The sequence below is a fragment of the Enhydra lutris genome, unplaced genomic scaffold, assembly GCF_002288905.1.
Source record: "Enhydra lutris kenyoni isolate GAN:26980312 unplaced genomic scaffold, ASM228890v2 scaffoldscaffold39, whole genome shotgun sequence".
Classification (NCBI taxonomy): Eukaryota; Metazoa; Chordata; class Mammalia; order Carnivora; family Mustelidae; genus Enhydra; species Enhydra lutris.
This window is the reverse complement of record NW_019154123.1, coordinates 2,427,190-2,444,336: the sequence shown is the minus strand read 5'-3', so window position 1 is coordinate 2,444,336 and position 17,147 is coordinate 2,427,190. Positions and strand designations below refer to the sequence as shown.

At 41.0% G+C, this 17,147-nt stretch overlaps 1 protein-coding gene across 4 annotated transcripts in view; it reads right to left on the bottom strand.

Annotated features, from left to right (window-relative positions):
- LOC111155077 (NIMA related kinase 10) overlaps window positions 1-17,147 on the bottom strand; it is a 215,373-nt gene that overhangs the window by 160,419 nt on the left and 37,807 nt on the right. For all 4 annotated transcript variants that reach the window (XM_022515118.1, XM_022515115.1, XM_022515116.1 and 1 more), the window contains 6 exons: window positions 15,205-15,289; window positions 7,033-7,074; window positions 5,678-5,756; window positions 4,501-4,568; window positions 2,616-2,695; window positions 1,061-1,147 (listed from right to left, as the gene is read on the bottom strand). In XM_022515118.1, the coding sequence (XP_022370826.1) occupies window positions 1,061-1,147; window positions 2,616-2,695; window positions 4,501-4,568; window positions 5,678-5,756; window positions 7,033-7,074; window positions 15,205-15,289 (441 nt within the window). The remainder of the gene's footprint in view (window positions 1-1,060; window positions 1,148-2,615; window positions 2,696-4,500; window positions 4,569-5,677; window positions 5,757-7,032; window positions 7,075-15,204; window positions 15,290-17,147) is intronic.

Genomic DNA, 17,147 nt, shown 5'->3' with positions numbered 1-17,147 from the left:
TTTGCTGGCACTTTCCCTCCTGCACTCTGTTCCAGCTGTGCCCAACCATGCAGTTCCTCTAACACAGACCACTTCATGCCTCCAAACAGCACATTCTGTTTCCACTTGTTCTCTCCCTTTGCCTAGATAACTCCCTCTCCCTTCAGGAAACTTGGCGTGGCCCCAGGCTCTGACTGGGAGCTTCTGCTCTAAGTTCCCAGACTGTCCTTGACATCCATCAACCTCACCGCTCACGGTGCTCTGGTGCAACTACTGACCTGCATGCCCGTCCCCTCTCCAACACTACTCACTCTATCTCAATTCATCTCTGGTACTCTTAACACCTGTGCAGAGGTTGTTTTCCTAGAAATGAGTTCAGGTGAGCAGGTCTATAAGCATAGTCTGTGAAAGAGGATAAAACTAACTTTGAAGAAAGACTCATGGGGATTTATTATGGTTAAGTGTCCGGGTTTCATTACTTGATATTTCTGTTATCTGTTTTACCTCTTCAGAAAATCGTGACTTACTTAACTAGGTATCAAATGATGTAGGTTGCAACTCTACTTAAAAACAACCTAATAACTAACTGGATCCAGTAATTCTTTAGAGCAATATATAGTTCAATCAAAGATGAATACATTTTCGATTCTGTTTAGAGTTATAACAGGTGCTCATGAAACATGTCAGTAGCTATCCTCATTTATTTTACTTGCCTTAAGTGAAGTAGATTTTAACAATCTAAAAATTTATTCAATATACAATCTCAAATTACTAAAACTAGAGCCACTTCAGAGTTTCTTTACTTAAAAAGACAGGATGTAAAAAAAATTCAATAAACAAAAATATTAAAGATGTAATGACAATATTTATATAATTCGATCCTATGCCCAGATCAAAAGTGATACAAGACCAAAGATAAATCAATACACATCTTTGTTCTAGTTTCTTTATAAAAACTTAAATAGAAAACAAACGTCAAGGTGACTCATGACATTCAGTTAGTAAGGTAAATAGCATGACATAATAAAAATAACAATTATCATTTTCATCAAATATGACATTGTCTTGTTAGCAATCCTACCTTTTGGAAAGCAAGTCATATTCATGCAAAATCATCAGCAGATTTTCTACAATGTTGAGTTCACTTATCTTCTCCCTACATTCTGGACTACAAATTAAAAATTATTAGTAACTACTAAAAACATACTTTATCATATCCATTCATTTAATACCCTTGTTCTCGTATTATCTTGGAAGGAGAAACAAAAAGCAATATAGCTCCATGGGGCCAGGCTACATCAAGTTCTAACATTCAACAAATGTTACATGTCATCAATTTAAATTTGTTTAATAACAGTATGATGTCAACATGATTCCCTTTCTCCAGAAAGAATGATAGGCTTTTCATTAAAGAAGTAATAACAGCATTATTCACAACAGCCAAGATATTAAAATGACCTATATGGGCTTACATAAATACAATTGAATATTATTATTCATCCATAAAGAAGAAAGACTCTGCCATTTGTGACAACATGGAGGAAGCTGAAAGGAACTGTGCTAAGGTAAATACTGTATGATATCAGTTATATGTGGAATCTAGAGATGAGCATGGTGAGTGACTGTGAGGGGCTAGGCAGGAGGGAAATACAGATTAACGGGTACAAACTTTCAGTTATAAGAATGAGTACTGAGGATCTCATGTACAGCATGGAGACTACAGTTAGTGTGTATTTTAACTTGAAAGTTGATGAGAGCACATCTGAAGTGTGCTTACTGCACACACACAGAAAAAGTTAAGCATGTGATATGATGAGTATATTAATTCTCTTGAGCTTGATAATCATTCTATACATATAACGTATGTCACATCATCATGTTGTATACTTTAAACACATATAGTTATATGTGCGAATTATTCCTAAAAAAGTAAAAACAAGAAAAAAGCATTGATTCACTTATTGGCATAAAAATATATTTAAAGCACTTTTATTTAAAATAATCATAATGTCTATAAGAGAACGTGTTATGCAGAATTATTTTAAGGGTAAAAGTGTTTGAAAATGTTTTATATGTTAGAACGAATGTACAGGAGAGAACTTATTTTTAAGGTCAGAGAGATAAAGTTGTCAAAGATACAGTTGTCAAATACTGCTTTATTTTGAAGATTTTATTTATTTATTTGACAGGCAGAGATCACAAGTAGACAGAGAGGCAGGCAGAGAAAGAGGAGGAAGCAGGATCTCCGCTGAGCAGAGAGCCCGATGTGGGGCTTGATCCCAGGACCCTGGGATCATGACCTGAGCTGAAGGCAGAGGCTTTAACCCATTGAGCCACCCAGGCACTCCTACTACTGTTATTTTGAAAGTGCAAGTATCTGAGCATTGGATCAAAGACTAGGTAAGTATTTCTGGTCAAGAAAAAGAGAAGAAACTGTCGTTTTCCTTCCCAACTTAAGTTTGAAAATGATGCTTCTTCATTCAGGATCATCTTCAATATATTAATGCTACTTCATGCTTATTTTTCACAAATTATAACTATGTAGATAAGTAACTAGAGAAACTGATCTATTTTTTTGCCTCTCCCACCTAAACTGCTATGGCAGTGGAACTGGAAAGATATTAAAATACACTTACCTTTCAGCTAAACTAGCCAGAGCCAGAAGGGCACCCAACAAAACATTAGTATCTCGGGCACCAAGTAAATTTACTAATGTCTGAAAAATGAAGTAAAAGAAAGTTTCATTGTGTAAGTAGTACAAGCTTCTTGAGTGGAATAATGCTTATAATGCTTCTTTCAAAGATTATTGAGCCTTAACCTCAAAAGTAGTTTTTTTTATTAAACATTCACCACACCCAGCTCTTTGAGGGGGTACAACCTCTTCCGGGTTTGAAACTCAAGGCCAGTTCCTTGTGGCCCTTCCTTACCCAGAGCAGAAGCAAAAGGGACAAAGGTACATGGCCAAAGTTCTCACTCTTCCCTCTATTTTTATATGCCCAGGAGGGCCCCTCTGCCTCTTCTGCCCCTCCCCAAGGACAAGTAGGGAGACTAATGATAGTAACTATGATACTGGGAGCAACCAGCCATTGTTTTTGAGTTCATGTTTTGAACTCATTGTGAACCAGGCATTGTGGTAGGCCCTTTCCCTAGTAGTGGAACTACTTTTCACCACAGTGTTGAAAACTGTCTTTTTACCCCCAAACTAAGCAAGATATGTCAACCTTACCAAGCACTTCATTTGCCTCCCAGATTCCTAATTGATGTTTAAAGAGCATGAATCGATGCTTCCAGATATCATGCTAAGTAATACGACTTAACTGGAAGTCTGTACCTCATCAGTTGCCTTCTCTGAACTCCCATTAACGCAAATTCATCCCTCTACTCTCTAGACGTTTAGAACTTAGAGTCCTCCAAAAGTGCACATTCAGGCCAGAGCTGCGAGCCGTGTTACAACTGCTTGGCTGATTTTTGGTTTCTGTTATATCAATTTTCCCCTTTATGATTTCATTCATTTTTTTTATGAAGCTATCATCATCTTTATTTCTCCGATCCCCTCTTCTTATTCTTCTCTTTTTTCTCTGATCTCCTAACATATTCCCCAAACTTGAGTCACTGACATAACATTCCCACAATTTTCGCCATATCCACTTAACTCCTTAATGCTACTCAAAAATGTTCCTCAAATTCTAAGTGGTAATATCAGTGAAATAGATATAGCTATTGAAAATAAAAGTGTTGATTTGTATATGACCTAGAATCATCTCTTATATAATGAACAGCACGTGGGAACACATTTTAAGCAACCCTGCTCTAACATATGTTCAAAAGTGGCCTTTTGGGATATGAGAAATTAACAGATTATTAAAACTTGGCTGTAGGCAGCTACCATCTAAATAGTTTTGCTATAGATATAAATTTAGTCTGTTTTGACTAAATGTGCATCCATTCATCTTGAAATGCATGTTTGATCCATATGCCTGTAATATTATACCATCTGATTAGAGGGTTGAACCATATGAAATTGCCCAATAGACATGACAATTTCATATGGTTCAAACACACACAACTCCACGTGCCATACGGAATGTATTGATATGTATACACACACTTTGCTCATTTGTAAAAACACACACTGAGGGGCAGTTTATATATAGTTTATATATAGCAGGACTTACATATATATATATATATATATATATATATATATAAACTTATATATACAGTTTATATATAGCAGGACTTCTCAAGCAACATTTAAATAAAGCAACAAACTTGGTTGTTATTAAGTGGCATAGGAAAAAAGAAAAATAAAAAAGAGTTTCAGAAAACCTGTTTGCTATTCTGTGTTTACTCCTTAGGCTGATGAAGAATATTAAAGGCTTGGCAGAGATTTACAATTCTGGGCTAGGTTAGCAGGTCTGTGAACTATAATTATTAGAAACCTGATCACAAGGCTCTGAACCCCAGCATGTGAACCACTGCCATAGGAGACAAGTGTTCCCTCCCTCTGGGGCCACTCACCTTATGGGCTCCACTTGTGGTGACCCATTCTCTTTGGTCTTTGACAGCAGCAAGTTTCTGAAAAATATCTATAAAGGAAGGAAATAGCTCAAAGAGGGATTCGGCACCTAAGGGCAGCAGTATTCATAGAACCGCAGGTCTAACGTACCGATGGGCAAGCAGAGAAAGGGCGCATGGGAAGACAGACAACACAAAAGGAGGGGAGGAGGAGGAACAGGGTCATTTTTTTTTTTTATTATTCTGAGAATTACCTCTGAAGTTCAACTAATAATTATTATATATTATTATTATAATAATACAATATGGAGACAACAAAAAAGGCAAACATCTCCTTCTGCTTAAAGTTGAATGAGTTCCTCAACCTGATCACAACTTCAAAGTGAGACCTACTCTTCAAAGATCCATCCTATAAAGATTTCAGATATAAACAGGAGAGGAAGGCCACTAAAGATGATGGACCCAGCAAAGCTCCTCAGCTGAGCAGAACAGTTGTTCTGAAAGAAACTTCCTGGTGCCCAGGGATTACCACGTACTCTCCTTTCCCTGTAACTGAGAATCGGTGTGCTGTCCTGGAAACAAATACGGGAAACCAAACCCTTCAAAGAAAATGGGCCAGCATCCCACAGCAACAGGGGACCCACAGCTCATCAAACCTGGAGGGGCTGCAAGGTGGGGCTGGAAAGAGCCTCCAGAGAGAGAAGATTGAGTTCCACACACACAGACCAATGTTTCCACATCCTCATCATCACATCAGGATCTTTTTTTTTTCTTTTTTATGCTCACAACTTTTAAACTTTATGAGGCAGGTATTATTACTAACCCAACTTTATAGATGAAAAGTGAACAGCCTCTGGCATTTTAAGAGAAATCAAAGGAAGCAAAAAACATTTTTACCAAAATCTGCCATTATGGAAGTCCCTCTTGCATTAAAATAAACTTGTGCTCAGTGACAATCTGCAACATGAAAGTGGGCTTTTCAAGGTAAGATTGTGATTTGAAGTTTTCCTTCTGGGTATATTTTGCCACTGAATATAACAATTGGCAGGGACTCCCAATACCAGAACTGTGTGGATGGGTATACTCATAAATATTCAAAAGATCTTTTTTCCTACTGAAAAAGCCATCCCGCTCATTTGGCAAGTGGGAGAAGTTGCCGTGTCCCCGCAACAACACTTACACGTCATGTTGACCAGCTTGTCCACACTGTGCGGCTCCTCTCCGAAGCCGAGGTACTCATTGGCCACAATCTCCATGTACTGCAGGAGGGACCAAGCCAACAAGAGTCAGAAGGATTAGTAAAAGCACATGAGCAGAGAAGGGACAAGACATGTACTTCTGAAAATGACCTGTAGGTGGCACAATGGATTCACCAAACAACACTCGGGACTTCTGGGCCAGGTTCACTCAAGTGCAAAAGGTAGCTTGAGTTTCTAGATTCTTTGCCTTCTCTTGCATGCCCTGAGGTTGAGGGAGGGGCCATGGAAAGAGTGTATAAACTCTCAAAAAATGACGTGTGACTAAATAAGTTTGTGGTGTAATTTGGCTCCAAATACAAAAAAAAAATTATATCTAACCAGCATACACACCAATGACAGTAATCAGAATAAAATGGGCATGGGGTAGTCTGATAATCACTTACTGTAGATAACTGATTATAGAAACAGGGTCAGAGAAACACACATAAAATTCTAATAGAACAAGAGAAGTTAAGGTAGATAAAAGGATCCTTTACAATATAATTTTGTGAAAGATAAGCCATTTCATTAAATGAGGTAAACCTTCAGCCAATTAAAAAAAAAATCTTAAAAACAAAAACTAGATATGTTTCAGCAATTTCCCAAGAATGAAAATATAATAAAATATAATAGAATTAGCATTAACTGGCCATTAAACTTACTCTTCCATTAATAATACAGAATGAGTTTGTAGGGCCAAAGGTTCATTATGAAAATCATTCTTTCTCTACATGGTAGGAGAGTGGGCTGTCCCAACCCAATGCCATGCCTAGAAATTTTGCCTTATCATACTAATAAACCCAAACATTTGACTGGCTTAACCTGCTTATCTTCTCTCAGTAGTTACAAAAGCAGACAAATAAATGGAGTTAAGATCGTTCCTCACATCATCATGTATTTGGAAATATTTTAGTGAGCATAATTCTTTTTTTGTGCAACAATTGTGAACATATTTATAACCAATATTTTCCCATCCTTTGGTTTGTGCAATGTTGAGGATCTGGGCCTGCCAGCCAACACCTATTTCTTTTCATTACTAACTAAAGACATGTGACCTTTTATAGAACTTTTCTTGTTTCGGCAGGCTGGGTAAAATTAGCCGGAACAAAATGTCATGGGTCCCTTCCTGCTCTGTGAGTATCCTGCCTCACACACAGTTATCCACCCTGCCTGCTCCTCCGCTTGGCAGGCAGCCTAGGGTAAGAAAGCCATCTGCCGTCACACACCTATGTAATCCTTTCCCAGAGCCATGGCACCAAATGGAAAGGCAAAACCAGCCACCACGAAGGAATCTTACCTGAGCTAGGTTTTCAATTCCACCCAAGCTATGGAGTGTTTCCTAATAAAACAAAAACAACAGAACATACACAAAAGATGAGGGTGGAGGGGGAAGTATATTTTACATGTAAGTTCTTGATTAAATCATGAGATCGATAATTATTTTTGAAGTCCAGGTCCCACATAAATATGCAGCTCTTTAATGTTTGCTGTACAAACCGCATTAAAGATAAACTCTTAATAAATATGAAAGTTGGGTTGAAATTAAAAGAATGAAAATATGCTCAGACCTGCAGCCTGACTCCTCATTCTTTCTACTTCCCCTCATGTCATCATAAAATGTTACAGCTGGAAAGAGCTGTTAAGATATCACTCCCTTGGGGTGCCTGGGTGGCTCAGTGGGTTAAAGCCTTTGCCTTTGGCTCAGGTCATGATCCCAGGGTCCTGGGATCGAGCCGCGCATCGGGCTCTCTGCTCAGGGGAGATCCTGCTTCCTCCTCTAGCTGCCTGCCTCTCTGCCTACTTGTGATCTCTGTCTGTCAAATAAATAATATCTTAAAAAAAAGAAAGATATCACTCCCTCACACTGCAGATTAGTATAACTCAGACCCAGGATGGTAAGCCACTTTGCCTAAGTGACCAGCCTGGAGAGGAATGGAATCCAGCATCACCAACTCCCACGACCTTCCTGTAGGGCCCTGCCTCATGTGGTACACAGAGAACAGCATCAGCCTCATGGAGAAGCTGGTTAGAAATGCAGCATCTCCACCGTGCCCCAAACCTGCTGAGTCACATTCTGAATTTCCACAAAATTCCCAGGTAAATCACAGACAGTAAAAGTTGACTAGGATTGCTCTAGACAATAGGACTCCTCCTTGAAATGAAGAGGCTAATGTTCTTATTAAACCCATACTTTAAATGAAGGTAAGAATAATCATCACAAAATGTCTCCTGATACAGGCTTTTAAATCCAATGCCCAATAAGAAGACATTTCACAGAACTTCTGAAATTACTCTAAAAGCAGTAATTCGGGAAGACGGGGTGGGAGGCTGCAGTCATGAGAGGGACCAACTTGGAACTCTATTAATAGCAAGTGCTCTCAGATTATCCACATTGACATTTATCTTCAGGCAAACGTGTTTCAAGTGACCCTAACCTGTTTAATTAAAGCTGTACTCTCCTTAACATGCACACAAGGAAGTCATTTGAAAAATAAGTATTAGCCATCATTACAATTCTGGGAAATGCATGGTGATAGGTACACAAGTGTGAGGGAGAAGAATCTAGTTCCACCTTGAAATCCACTGGGTGGGTGGGCTGAAAAAAAGGCTCAAGATTCTTGAGGCCTCCTGGTCAAGGTTTCCTTATTGTATGTGTAGTAAATTTGGAAACACTAAACATACCCATGTTTAAATTAAGTATGAAGCAACACTTACAACTCAATTAAAAATAGTTCTCTGGCTACCCACTAATTTGAATTTTCACCATTGCTATTCACTCCAGAAGAGCTATAATTAAAGAACAGAAGAATATTGTATACATTATTCTTAGTTATGGCAGAATATTTTATACATATAAAAATAACATTTCAAGGTTACTAATGTTTATTCAACAGGTTTTTTTTTTTTTTTCATTCTTATTACATAAAAGCCCAGCATCAGGCTCTGAAGAGGACACAAATAGGCAGATGACTACGGCCGACCTCATTGAGCTTTGGGCAAGCATAAGGTAGATATACAAACAACTAGCATTTAAGACAGAATTTGGTAAGTGCCATAAGGAAGTTATACATGAAGTGCTATGATGTCCCAGGAAGAACACATAATATCCTGCTGAGAGGACTACAGTAAATGTCATAAGGGTGGTGACCATGGAAAAGGTTTAGAAGGATGGACAGATCTGCTGAGAATAAATAGGTGAAAATCGGGGAGATCACAAGCAAAGAGAACAGTAGTTCCAAAGATGATCTCTTGTTGTGCAAAATGAACATCAAGGTGTTCCATAACTCCAAGAAGCACTTCTGTAACTCCATGGCATTTCTGGGAATAATGTCAGAAAAGCACGGTGGGACCAAACTGTGTGAAGGCTTATCTGTGAGCCTGAATCTGACCTTCATCATGTGGACCATGAGATCAGATGACAACATTGTGTGAACAAGGGGTGATTAGAATCAGCTGTGAGGACCACCCTCTAGTTTTGCAATGAACTGGAGAGGGAAAGAAAGCCACCCGGAAGCCCTGTTGGTTGGCAGTGGCAGTGGGCAGGAGAACAGAGAGGCAGAGACAGTCTATGAAGTAGTGTGATCCATCAAACATGAAGACATGCTGGAAGAAAAGCAACGAAGTAGAAGACATCACCATATTTGAGCCGGGGGACTGAGGGGTAGCAAGATACTTTAACAGACCCAAGGAAGGAGAGAGGAAGAGTCTAGGTTAAAGAAGACTCCACTTGGGACATACTGAGCTGCTGATGGGATATTGACTTGAGAAAAGTAGAAGAGACCATGAAAGACGAGGGGAGGGCAAAACATTGAAATCTGAGAGTCAATGAATTGAAGAGGATTGAAATTTGAAGCTTGGGAGTGAGAAGACACCAAGAGAGAAAATAATATTTAAATGATTGGACATAGGGCGCCAGGGTAGTTCAGTTAGTTAAATGTCTGACTTTGGCTCAGGTCATGATCTCAGTGTCCTGGGACCCAGCCCAGTGTCAGGATCCCAACTCAGCAAGGAGTCTGCTCATCCCCTTGCCCTTTCCCCCATTTGTGCTCTCTCTCTCAAATAAAATAAAATAAAAATAAGGAATGCTTGGGTGGCTCAGTCAGTTAAGTGTCTGCCTTTAGCTTGGGTCATGAACCCAGGGTACTGGGATCGAGTCCCACACAGGGCTCCCTGCTCAGTGGGGAGTCTGCTTCTTCCTCTGCCTGCCACTCCCCCTGCTTGTGTGTGTTCACTCTCTCACTCTCGCTCTCTGACAAATAAATAAAATAAAATCTCTTAAAAAATAAATAAATAAAACATGATTGGCATGGTCATTTTTAAATTTTTACCTTAATGCGTAACATATCTATCCAGTAATCACTATTAAGAATTGGGAACTAGGGCACCTGGGTGGCTCAGTCAGTTAAGAATTGGGAACTAAATCCTATTTCCCAAACTCCATTCTGGGAATAACACCTTTATTCTGTGGAGTGGTTGGTATTAGACATTCTGTTTTAAAAATAATAATAATAATTTCATGACCAAATTCAAATCAGCTTGGGAAATGATAATGTTAAACAGAGTTTGAAAAATACTTTTATCTAAGGACCCCTTGGAGCCTTTAACATTCTGCTGGGCATTCTAAGCCTCCAGTGGGAGAACAGAGGTGCAGCTTTTCCCAAACAAAGATCATTCACTGAAGCACGCTTCTTTTCACAGAATGCGTATGAACTCCCGTGGAACACAGGAGTAAATATAGGAAAGGGAGAGAGGCTTTGTCACTCTCTGAGAATGTCGTTACATACTCAAGAAATTACTCTTCATATATGAAATAAACACTGCCCCCTCACCCCATGCTTCTATGTAAACTGGGGCAAGGCCACAGACTCCTGGTCTTCTTTATGTTTCCTTTGGTCATGCCCATGTGACCGCTTTAACCTGAGAGTGTCAGCTGGAGAAAACCAAGACCAAAAGGTCTGCACATACCTGGGCTTAACAGTTCTGGGTCCTAATCTGAAAAGCAAATATGACTGCGTGCTTGAATTACAGCAACACTTCCTGGGTGCCCCGTCAGATCTTAGCATTTTCTCCCTGGTCACAAGCCTGACGGTCACAAGACTGGGTTCAGTACCTCTGAGCCCAGTAACCTGGAGAAAGTCCCCAGGTCAATCTGCCCTTTAGTTCAGTGTGCAATATGTAATGAATGCCCTTGCTCTGACTAGTCCCTGAGGTTTTCCTTCCCAAAAAAAAAAAACAAAAAAAAAAACAATAATGTAATACAGATAATGAGTATGTTCTCAAAAAAATGGGAGCACAATGCAGCACCCAAATGGGTGTTGGTAGTGCACAACTATTTTTGCCCCAGCTGAAAATGTCAGTGCCATTAGACACTCTCATCCTAGATCTAGTCAGCAACCACATCAATGCCAGGCACATTGCAGAGAGCCCTTAATAGTGATTCGCAAATGTGATCACTTTACTTCACCATTCAAAACTCAAGAGTGGTTCCATGCTGCTCATGCTGGGGTCATGATTTTAAGGCCCCTCTGTGCGCTGGTATCCTATCTTTCCAGATGGAAGAGTAATAGTCTTCTAAAAACTTGCTAATGCTCTATTTGTAGGGGGTGAGTCAAAGGAAAATATAAGAGATGGTTCAAAGTTTCCTACCTTGGAGTCTGGAGGCAAGGTGGTGTCACTAAAAGGATGAGAAGTTGATTCTGAAGGTTTAATGTGAGAGGGAGAAGCAAAGGGCTCCATTTTTAAAGTTGCTGAGTGGAATGCACTCTCACAGTGCTTCTCAAACTCTTTGGTCTGTACTCCTTTACAATTTAAAAATTACTGAGAACCTCAGAGAGTTTTGTTTATGTGGGTTATATCTATTTTCCATCTTAGAAGTTAAAGGTGAGACATTTTTAAAGAACAGGAATACACAAGCACCTGTTCCCTCAGCCCTCAGAGACATGGCTTGTCACACATCCTGTCACCGCTTGAGAACTCCACTGCACACATATAAGGCAGCGAGTGTAGAAGGCAAACAACATTGTGGCATTCTTTTTAAGATATTTTTGGCCTGGTGGAAGCCCTGAAAGGCTTTCAGAGACCCGTAAGCACTCCCTGGGTCACACTTGGAGAACGATGGTGCTACTGTGTCATACACATGGCCATCCAAAATATCCCTGGAAATTTGGGACTTACACAGAGAGACAAGTATGAGACTGGAGATAAGTACTTGTGAGCAAAAAACACTGTTGACCACAACAGGTGAAGCCAAGAGCATGGAAGCTAGGGGAGAAGATGATTAAAGAAAAGAACTTCGGGAAGGTTAACATTTAGGAAGGCAGGATTAAGAAAAAGAGCAAGTAAAGAATACAGAAAGGCGCAAAGTGCTGAGGAAGGGCCAGAGCCCCAGGGGGTGGGTGAAGGCAAACAGAAAATGTGGGGAAGCCTGTGCGCTGCGACAGGAGTTGAGGAACGCAGGTGCTGGGAAAAGGTCACTCAGCCTGACTATCTTTAGATTGTGGTTTCTAATACAATTGTAGGTAGCAGCTTTTAAGATCTTCACTGTATCCTCAATAAGCAACATGCTCTGGCCTCACAAGAATGAGTGCAGGTGGGCATTTATGTTTCTCCTACGTGGGCCTCCTACTATACTTGAACTCTCAGAACATAGGTCTTTCATAATTAATTATGACAAACTCTACACATGTATACCTTCATAATGGCTACTCTTTCATTCCTTCCAGCTCCTTCTCCATTAAGCAACATACTGAAGTCTCTGGCAGGCAAGAGCCAATCTACCAAGCCACCAGTTTGCAACCTCTGGATCAAGGAATGCTGACTAAAGCATGGCTTCCTGGGAGAACCTAGTACACGGAATTCAGTGTGCAAGATATGCAGCCCATCGGTTCTGACAAACAGGAAGTAGGTTCAAGAGACATAGCCTGGCTTTTCAAGAAATGGAGTAATGAAGGTAAGGTGAAGATTTGAAGGAACACCTGGGTCCAGGAGAGGACATTTTTATGACAATGGAAAATAGAAGGGGAGCCACTGACATAGTAAGAAAGAGAATAGGTAGAGGGGAAAGCCTTGGCAAGGAGGAGGGATATTTCTTCTGAAACAAGAACATAAAGTTTCAAGGTAAGCCAAATATTTCAAGCAACAAAAAAGAGATAATAAGAGAGATCCCACTGGGATGGTTTTGGTTTTCTCCATAAAACAGATGATGCTGTGATTTTGGTGAGAATGACGGGGGCAGTGTTTGAGGAGTTGGGATTGGGGTATGAGAAGTGGATGGTTTGGACCAGCCTCTATGGATCCTGCAGCACTGACTTAACAAGAAGGGAAAGAAATGCCTAGCAAAAGTGAAGACTTGCTGAGATTCACTGGCATAAATTATAGTAAATCCCAGCAAAGCTCTGTGACTTCGGCCAACAGTTCTTGGCAACTCAAGAAGTTAAACAACTGCCTGACCACATGCTCTTCTTTGTGGAAAGAGAGTGTGGGGGAGAGATTCAGAGAGAATCCCCTTCTATGGAAAGGCTAGAAATCAGGGAAAGATTTCCTTTAATAGGTGTGTAGTCACAAAATGCCATAAACAAAGAGATCACTGAATTCTTTCCTGCAGAGAGCAGGGCAATCAACCCAGTCCCAATCCATCAAGAACAAGACTAAGAAACGCAGTACTTCAGATGGAGATCTGCAGAGTATGAGACAGCTGTCATCAATTCTCTGAACAGAGAGAACAGCTCAGAGTACATCTATTTTGCTAACTTCTGTAAGTCAAAAAACTAGATTTCCTGCTAACAATCCATCTTCATGAGAGTCAAAAAGGGCGTTATTAATAATTAAGTGGGAACAATGAGCACATTCTGGGACTGATCTGGGAAAAATGGAACACATGGTCCACCCTTATGAGATATGCCCCACACAGAATTTGAAATGGCAGCTCAGAAATACATGGAACACACAGTTCTATAAAGTTGGTCATGGGGGAAAGGATGCTATTTTCCCAGGAAACTTTGAGCAACCAGGACAGAAGGCCATTTGGAGTATGCTCTGAGGCCCACGGACAAAGCTAAATGATAATAGCACAAAGCCCCCTCAGAATACCAATGAGGAAGTGGTGATTCTTCTAAAAGGAAAGTAGTGGAACCACCATGAATCCCAGAAGTCTCAAATCAGAGCAGGCTCTGTAGCTGACTAGTACCAAAATACTTTTTTTTTAAGTGCCAAGTTTGGAAAAGGTGGTCACTGGGGTAATGAGAAGAGATACATTCTGACCCAAAACAATTCATCAATAAAATCAAATCCAAAATAAGAGATCTACCTAGTGGTCTGAGCTTCCCAGTAGGTTATCAGGACAGGATGTAAAAGGAGATGCTTCTTAGGGGGGAAAAACAATCTGTGAAAATTACTGAAGCATGTATGAACACTAAGAACACTCTAGATATTTAACACTGCAAGCAGAAGCAACAATGACTGAATAAGCAGTCTTGAGGCTTCAGAGTAGTGGTTCTTAAATTGTGGTCCTCTGACCGCAGCATCAGCATTACCTGGGAACTTACTGGAAAGCTCTTCAGGCCCTCCCCAAACCTATGGATTCAGAAACTGTGGTGATGGGCCCTCACCATCATGAAGTCCTCCATGTGCTTCTGATGGACACAAAAGTATGAGGGCTGCTGCTTGATGGAAGCGGCTATCTACCAGCCGGTACTGGAAGAATGAACTTTCAAGGTTCAGGTGAAATATTAGGTAAGCTTCTCTTTAGAGCCTCACTGCAAAAGCACTAAGTCCTGGCTACGCAATGTGTGGGCCATGGACCAGTGTCATGGACATCCTCTGGAAGCTTGTCAGAGATACAGAGCCTTGGGCCTCACTCTATACCTGCCGAATCACAATCTGCAATTTACAAGATTCCCAGGGGCTTCTTAGGTGCATTCAAGTTAACAAAGCACTAAACGAGGGGCAGGACACTCCACTAACTAGGAAGGGGAGGGAAAGGTTCTTGACCTCACAGCCCTCATTTGAGACAGACGGGAGGGTCCCTCGCTCACCTCTAACTCAGGGTCTGAGGCTGGATGTGGGGAAGGGCACAGCCTCTGGAGCAGCAGCCAAAAATGCAGGCCCTGCCTTTCCCTCTGGAGGCCTCTGGAGCCCCCTGGGAAGGCCCCCACTGGTCACTGCTAATGTTGACCCAGTGAGCTGCTGAGTCTTGCTATGGCCAAGTGTATACCTCTCTGATTGCCAGTGGGTTAAGACATACACCAAAAGTTCCATCCAATTGATCGCATAGTTCATATAGCAGAAACTTACAGATTGTTTTGTCTCTATTAAAGCGTGTCTATCTTATCTTTTTAGATAGCATGTGAGATGCCGCCTAAATTTGAAGGCTACTGAGTTGTGAGAGAGGAAAAAGGTTAACATGGTCCCAGTTTTTTTTCAATCTCATCTTCATGAAAAGTAAGAATTATTTTTATTTTTTCCAACCAACCTGGTAACACGGATCCCTCATTAGTAGTCTCAGACAGATTAACACTCTCAGAAAATGAAGAGATGGGGCTCGATGAACCCACTCTCTGAAAGAAGAAAAGAGAAAGCACGTTTGTCCATGTTTAAAAGGCCAGTGTGACAGAGCAACACAAGACAATGAAGGGGAATAAGGAACATGCAAAGGAACAGAATTAGTTTATTTCAAACTTAATCTGCAGTAAGGAATGTTAGTTGGTACCTGAACACTCAAACCATTGCAGTGCAAAATACATAAAGGCTGTCATTATCCTCATGAAGCAGAGGCCTCAAAATTATTTGGCTCCCAGTGCCCTCATTGGCTGAGGGCGGCGCCAGACCAAAAGACATCGCTAAACTTTCCAATAATTAGGTTTGACTCAATAAGAATTTATGCCCGGATAACTTGGTATCCATTTGAAAAAATAATACACATAATTATAAGAAATGTGCTTTTATTTTATTCTTGACCACATTTACTTATGAATGGGGTACATGCACCTGTAGGCTCTAAACAAATTCTCAAGCCTTGTAACCAGATTGCATACTACCATCTTCATCTTCTCTTCCAGCTGAATTTCACATCGTACTTGCTTTTATCATGACAACCACAGAAAACCCAGCTTCAGAAAAATATGCCGTCATCTAAAGGAAGGCAGCACAACCTTCATATGGAAACCATTAAGTATCTGGGTCTGACAGATATGGTGTAGCTCTGTTTTCCTTGCAAATTTAAAAGACCCTATGACACCCCTGGGTGTTCTCTGTAGCCTCCAGTTTGGGAAAACACTATGATAAAGTACTTTCTTAGGTCAGTTTCCCCAGAAGCAGAACCTGAGACGAAGGTTGGTGTGCAGGTGAATGATTAAGGAAGGACATGTCCTCGGGGGAGACCACTGAGGGTGGGGAGCACCAAGGAGAAGGGGAAAAGCAAGCATGGGCACCATCTCAAGCAACACTTGTCTCCCACTGCCCTCAAAGCTAGTCCAACAGTGGCGCTTGGTATAAATGTTAACAAAACCCTAGAACAAAAAGTGCTTTTTTACTCCATAGTTAGCCAAGAAAAACTGAGGAAGATGACAAAAGCTATTCCAGACTAGAATCCACATAATTTCTCCCAACCTCTCCCACCTGTGCCACAGCTGAGCTAGTTATGCATCCAGAAAGGTTAAAAGACTTTAAAGATCCGCCCTTCCATCACCTGGTACCTTTGCTTAAGCTGAGGTCCCAAGCCTACCCTTGCCTGGCCTGCCTCCTATTAATCCTTAGACTTTGGTGGTAGAATTCAGCTTCGTCTCCTCCACGGTCCTAAGAAATTCAGCTCTGCCCCCAAATCTGCACATCTTGAAACTGAGAGCACAAGACCCACCCTCCTTAAAGGCAGAATATCTATGGTCACTGCCCCTGGAGGTGTCACCTTCCCCCATTCTATTCTATCCCAAATCCTATCCACTAAAACTTAGCTCATGAGAAGGAGCTTGGGAAATATGTTTTTCTCATAGTCTTATATTCTAAGGATGCTTGAGTCCTCCTGAGATTAGAAGCTCCGTCAGAGGCCTTGCTCTGGAGAGAGAGGCTAAGCAAAATGTCCCAAAAGCATCAGTGGCTGAGAATTGCTCCTGGAAGCAGCTGCCCACCATAGCTACATCAACCACAGCCCTCTTCCACCCCAGCCACCATGACAGTACACCTTTGCTATGGAGACAAAGCTCAGTTTCTTCTGAGAAGAAAGGCAGGGCTCAACCCATCCCAGGGCGGCCAGCCCAGGCAGAATTAGCCAAGGCCACAGTAGGAAGCTGGACTGTTGTTGTTCATGTGGACTTCCTTGCATGGGGAAAAATAATGCAAATTCAAAAAACACTTTGAAATTACAACCATTACCTATGGGAACACTTGTAAGGATGTGGTTATTCTGAGGCTCCTATTACA